The sequence below is a fragment of the Nycticebus coucang genome, chromosome 5, assembly GCF_027406575.1.
Source record: "Nycticebus coucang isolate mNycCou1 chromosome 5, mNycCou1.pri, whole genome shotgun sequence".
NCBI lineage: Eukaryota > Metazoa > Chordata > Mammalia > Primates > Lorisidae > Nycticebus > Nycticebus coucang.
In genome coordinates, this window is record NC_069784.1 from 137,182,810 (window position 1) to 137,189,482 (window position 6,673).

The 6,673-nt window shown below is 43.6% G+C and overlaps 1 protein-coding gene across 1 annotated transcript in view; it reads left to right on the forward strand.

The window, feature by feature from the left end:
* Positions 1-6,000, forward strand: part of PACRG (parkin coregulated) — a 495,283-nt gene extending 489,283 nt beyond the window's left edge. Inside the window, exon 5 of the mRNA XM_053591298.1 lies at positions 5,513-6,000. Within this exon, the coding sequence (XP_053447273.1) occupies positions 5,513-5,673 (161 nt within the window). The 3' untranslated portion in view covers positions 5,674-6,000. The remainder of the gene's footprint in view (positions 1-5,512) is intronic.
* The last annotated feature ends 673 nt before the right edge of the window (positions 6,001-6,673 follow it).

Consider the following 6,673-nt stretch of genomic DNA (forward strand, 5'->3'; position numbering starts at 1 on the left):
ACTTCAGAACTCTTGAAATGTTTCAGTTCAGCCCTTGAGAATCCAAAACATGCCCTTTCTGGTCCAGTAAGAAACTATTTGATTTCTTGGCAGCATTTTTTAAGATTTCACTCAGTGTTGCCAGTGAGATTGCCTGGTCCTGGGAGGAGGGGGGTAACGCCAGGACAAAGGCGCTATCTGTAGTTTGCTTTGTGTTGATGAACACTCTCATGCCAAGAACAACTTTGACCTGGATTTGCATTCAAGCAGTGCGGACGCAAAGTGGCTACTTTTGACAACACGTACGCTGCACAAATGGCCATGGAAATGATGGCAGACCAAAGGAGGTGAAGCCAACCATGGTGCCCCTTAGCAACTGATCTCAAAGCCTTGGTCCTACAACTGCCGCTAAGCCTTGGGTATGCTGGGGAATCGGTCTCCCTGAGTCAGTGTCTGATGCCCATGGCCAAAGTGAATGTCATTCTGTCAGGATAATCATCATTTATTTCTCTGAGATATTTGCTAATTTCTGTGGACATTTAAAGTGCCATTGTGTATGTAAGAGCTAACAAACAGTTTCGTTATTGAGGGTGGCGGGTTACGTCTTAAAATTAGAGTTTCCAAAAGTGGATGTTTAGTGTGAAGCCAGATTGGGAATGGCTGTCGGTCAGAACATCATCTGGGTCATCTCTCACCATTTCCTCATTCCCTCAGGTGGTTTGAAATGGAGTTTCCCAAGCAGTATTCCCCAGGTTTGGTACACTGACTTTTAATGGACTTGAACCCTGCAGCAGTTTCAGGAGAGGTAGAGTCGGGGCCAGTGATTTTCTTCCTGGAGGCCTAGGGACCCTGACCCCCACTGTGTGAGCTTTTTCTTCCCACTGAGAGTGAGTCACCCCCCACACACACACCCTTCAGCCAGGCCATTCCCACAACTGACACAAGTGCTGCTTTCCCAAAATCCTGCCTATTTATTTTCTTCGTCATGACCAGAAAGTGTAGATAGATTTCAGAAATGATTTCATCTGTTTGGTGTCAACTGAACACTTGAGGCCCGTTGAGTAAGAGACTCAAGTATAAGTGTTTATTTGTTTCATTCTTCCGATGCCTTCAATGAGGCTTTCATTTCCAAATAACTCCTTTGTGTGTTACTGTTCACATAAGAATATCTGCGCATTTCCCATTGAAGAGTATTTTCCCAAAAAGCCTAAGAGTGAGAAAAATTCAAATTTGAGTCAAACCATCCTTGGGCTTCCCAGGGGTCATCACACATTCACTTCTTGCTTTTCATAACACAAAGGAAAGAAAGCCAGCATCTCACTAAAACAAATGAACCAGAATTCTCCAAAGACACAGCTCTTTGGGGGAGAGATGCACAGGTGAGGCTCTGTAAGGGTTGGGGAGCCCACACTTATTTCCCCTGAGGGTACAAGTGATCTGTATTTTTCATATGCCGTGCAGCCAGTTAGGCTTCCTCAACTAGATGGTAAACTCCCTGAAAGGCGAGAGCAGGTTTTTTTCTCTGATTGCATTACCCTGGAGCGCTTAGTAGAAGGCTCCGCCTGCAGAGAGAACATTCTGCAGTAATGGCTGCAGCTGTGGGCTGCTGAGGGCGCCTTCAGTCCCTCAGAGCAAGGCTGCAACGCAGACCCCAGCAGAGATGTGGGAAGACCCTGCTCTGGCTGCCAGAACTGCCCTTCCTTTCTCGCTTTGCTTCTTTTGCTTTTGCTTTTTTTTTTTTCCTACAACACTGGTAATGAAAGAAAAAGAGTAAAGTTTCCCCACAGTCTAGAAATTGAAACCATGATGAGAAAACACTTCACCAAATTCCTACCTGATGTGAGTCTGCTGCTGGCCTGTGTCCACCAAGTAGCAGCCATCTGAGTGAAATGTAAATGTGTCGCGTGTAACTCTCCTTACTAGTGGCCCTTGGTGACAAGGTGTGCCATAGTCACGTCTCAGTTCACACGCCAGGAGGATGCCCTCAGTGGGTAAGAGACTGGGGTGTACCTATGCGTCCCTTCTCTAACCCTAGGAAGGGAAAGCGTCCAGGGGTTTTGGTAGAAAAGGGGGTTTAGGTAGAAAAAGAGTGTACGTGCTTTTAATGCTTAAACAAATTGCTTACATAAACAAAGAAATTTCAATATTTAGAGTAATAAATGCACTTAAAATAATTCTTAACCAGGAGCAACTTTCCAGGCAGTCGTGTGCCTCCTGAGGGTCGGAGTCCACACACAGCAGGTAACTCTGCAGAGCAGCACACAGACTGCTTTAAACCAGGGGTATCGTCCTGTTTGTTTAGTTATAAATAAAATATCTTTCCCATCATCAATGTATATTTCTAGCTGCTGGACATAAAATGCACTCCTACCTCCCAAAATCGAACTGTCATCTTCCTAATCGGGATTGACAATTGTAAACAATCATTTGGGTTTTTTCAAGCATCCCATTCTCGCAAACAGCATCATGTGTATTTAAAATGGTGAGATCCAACTAACCACCTCAGTTTCAGGTGCTCAAAGGAATTGACAACATAGCCGTTTGGGAACGAAAGCCACATTATTACTCACGTGCCTCTCGACACAGTTTGACACTGGACTGTGCAATGTCATCATTACAGCACGCAAAGTTAGCGATGTGTTCTTTTTTTGGCCTTTTTTATGCCGAAATGATACATTCTGCAACCACAAAATATTCCAACTCCAACTCAACTTTTTGAATAAGCAACTTCTATTCTGTTCTGTTCTTTAATCATTCAGTTTTATACACTGTTAAAAAAAAAAAAGCTACATAGTTTACTTCCTCCTACAGTTAAATATTTTTTTAAGTAAGAATATGAAATATAGTGTTGCTTGTTATTGTTGCTTTCTGGAAGGCAGTGGAAAAAACAGGGTGGGTTAAGCTTTCCATTGTGTGCAGACTTTCCAACCCCCCCTCTGCTTCCAGCAGGAAAATGTGTCTGTCCCGTGGCCCATTCAGTTCTTGACCTTTTGACTAATATGCCAACAAAGGACACCATTTATGAGGGGTTAATATATGTATCTTTGTCCGTGAGGAACTTGATCAAGGTTCAACATCAGCACCAATTATACCCTCCACCCTCCAGGGTGCTGCCGTGGGCTTGGCCATCCTACGCCAACACAGGCCTTGCCCAGGGCCACCTCTTGCATGGGCAGGAGGAGTTATCAGCAATGTTAGTTGGGAGGAGAGGCACGCAAAGATAGCCAGACCTTGGTGGGACATCTGCCCACACTTTGGTTGAGATCCTGTTGAGAAACGAAATGTGCTCTGAACAGACGCCTTCTCTGTGCTGAGTCTCCCTGTCACGCTGGGTTCTCCTGCCCCTTCCCGCCCCTTCATCTGGCTCCTTGCTGACTTTTGTCTTGTCCCCTCTTTGGACTTTCTTCCTGAGCATCTTATTTTTTTACACAGGTAGCAAATGTAAGTAATCCCTTCTGCCAAGCCCCAGCTTCCTCTTCCTACTCTCTTACTTCAACCCAAAGACCTCCCAGCTTCAAAAGTTCCCCCAAGTGCAGCAACGCCACCACGTCCATCGTCTCCCCTCACAGCCGTGCCCCACTGCACCCTTGCTCATCAGTCCACATGTGGATCTGAAAGACAGATTAGAGAATCTGTTTACAAATGTGTATTTGTTTACATGTTTGGTTTTTTTTAAATTACTTTGTTTTGCTCAAAAATATGGCATGAACCCTTTCATTCAAAAATCTTATCTCTCATTTGTTCTATAGTCTCTCTCTCTCTATATATATCACATAAAATTTCTCTCTATATATGTTTATAGAGAGAGAAAAAGAATATATATCACATAAATGTTCTCTATTTGTATATTTTGGATGATCAACTACTCTGTAAATCTAACTTTAAATTAACTGGTATCTAGTTTTCTATGGGATAGCAGAAAGGTATCCACAGTAAGGAAGAAAAAAACCCACCTAGTTGCGATGGATTTCTGAACCATTTTAAGTTTATCTATTACAAAAAATGAAATACTTTTTTTCACAACAGTTGTTTGACTCACAATCTGTTTCTCTTTCTGAAAATCAGTAATATTTGTGCCTGCCTTCACCCCCACAGAAGGAAACTAATCAGGATAGCAATTCATTGTCTCTATATCACAGAAGACAGTGATTATTTATCTAATAAGTTTCTGGAAAAATCAACCAAAAGAACAGCTTATCTATGTTGGGTGGTGTGGTAATTGTTACATTTATTCTGGTCTGAACCAGTCCCCAGTCTTTTTGAAATGTCCCAAATAACTGAGGATAAAAGGTTTGAAACACTGTTTTCCCCTCTACTATCTTTACATTCAAACAAGATAAATAGTTTGGGGCTGTATTTGAAATATGAATGAAATAAATTCGCTCTCTGGTGAAGTGCACATTTGAATTGCATGGAGGCCCCTGCCCTGGGGCTCCCTGGGCCTGAATGCTCACCCTCTTTCCAGTGGGCCCTTTCAGGCCACCACGCTGCACTTTCCTTTCATCATAGACCAGACAGAGGTAGCACCAGCTGCTTTGCAGACGCATGATAATGACTCGCTTGTTGGGAGACTAAATGCCACTGTGGCCCCTGGGAAGCTGTGAGTGGAACGGAGCAGAAAGCACGTAATGGCTACCATTGTGGAAAAAAAGCAAAAAACTTTATAGTCTGGATCAAAGCAAAGACTTCAGACATCTCACATTCCTTCAGATAGCTCAAATTTGGGTGTATCAGATGTTCCTTAGCTACGTGATTTGAGACTGAGTTTGTGGCGCAGAGTAGAGGATCTTGGAATCCCTTCCCTGTAGTGTCACTATGCAGCCACCACTTCTAGACTCTGGGGGGCTGAACCTCACAGTTGGGGACACCAAGCACCCTGGACTTGGAAATTCCCAAACTAGCAGCAGCTCAAACACTCTTTGACGCCCTAACTCCTAACTGTCATCGAACATTCTGTGATCATTCAGGAGCAGCCCTGGCAGGAAAAGACATTTTCTCCTTGTCCTACCTGTATCTGGAATGGTCAAAATAATTTTGGGTAACTGAGCTCTCGTGTCACTAGAGTTTACCTTGTGTGCAAAGCGTCAGAGACGCAGAGGTGGGTTACACCTCTAATTCCAAAGAATGTCCAGTTTAAGTCACACAGGACCAATGACCTGATCTAGGGATGGGGCATTCCTTCTAAATAAGCCAAGCTCTGAATTTGAAAAACTCAAGGCACAAGAAAACACTCCATACATAACGGTCACATGGAGAAAGAGTCCCTCATTTGTAACCCATCTGGTATCTTTGCTTAGCTCACTCTTGTTTGCTCCATCATTTCTTTATTTTAGATTAATTTTCATCAGCTTCAATCTGGGATGTGGTACTTTTTGTATAGCTGTCACCACCACCACTCCTTTAACTCTGCAAGATCATGTAGAAACATTGAATGTTTTTGTCTCCTAAAAGGAAATGCCTAGAATGGCGTGTAGAACTTTTTCTGGAAACTGCACAGAAATAACTGGCCTGTTTGTGTGTTTGCATGTACCAGTGAACTCCGGAGACGGCATCGACTACAGCCAGCAGAAGAGGGAGAACATCGGCGACTTGATCCAGGAGACGCTAGAGGCCTTTGAGCGCTACGGGGGAGAAGACGCCTTCATCAACATCAAGTACATGGTCCCAACCTACGAGTCATGCTTGCTAAACTAGCGGTGGGAGCAGCTGGGATGCGAGGCAGGCCCCCCTGGTGCTCTGATCATCTGTCTCTGCTGCCTTTAGCATCTCATTCCTTGTGACTTCCACTGCTTTCTTTTCTACAGCTGCTAAAATAGTGGCTTCTGGGCCATTGGCCTGTTAGTCCTATTGAGAACGAGGCTTTCCGATACATAAATAGTGCCTGTTTCTTAGATTACAATAGTGTACTGTGCTTATTTATTCTGTGAGAAGAATTGCTTCTTTATACAGCTCCTACAGAAGCAGGAGCCCGAGTTAAACCTTCAGCTGTGTAGACAATAAAACCATAATTTTCATACGCAACCCAGCAATTGCTGCTCCGTGTCTGCCTGCCCTGAGGGTGATGTCAGAGGTTGTAAGGAAGAGTTTGTGCTGACTGCTTAATAGGTGTTTGTCATGGGAGAGAAGCATCAGTTCAGCAGCGACGGCAGCAGCTGTGCAGGGTAATGCGCTTTGACATTCAATAAAGCTGTTGAATCTATATTCCAGTTACAGCAGGAAATTTTTACAGCCTGTGGTCACATCAGCTACAATCGTAATTAATGCTTCTAGCCTACTAGTGACTGGGTTTCAGGGGCTTTTAGTTTGCATTTGGGTGCAAGTGGGGGAAGCCTTGAGAGAGGATGGGGTCTGAGTCTGGGTGTGAAATGTAACTTTGCAGACATGATTTAAACAAACAAACTAAAAAAGAGATCTTGAATCCTTGTCCCTCTGACTTAGGGCACTGGCATCTCAGGACCAGAGCCATTATTGACCAGACATTATGTAGCAATTTATTCAAGGCTTTTAATCATTTCTGAAAATCACTTGCATGCATCTTGGTGATTATCCCTGGAAACAAATAAAAAACTTTTCCTTTTTTTGCTTCCTCCCACTAGTAGGATGGGTTCTGAGCACCATTCAGTGGGTCTTTGCTCATATTTTGGAATTTTAGTAAGACATGAAAAAAAAAAAAAGACAAAAGACACATGCTTTT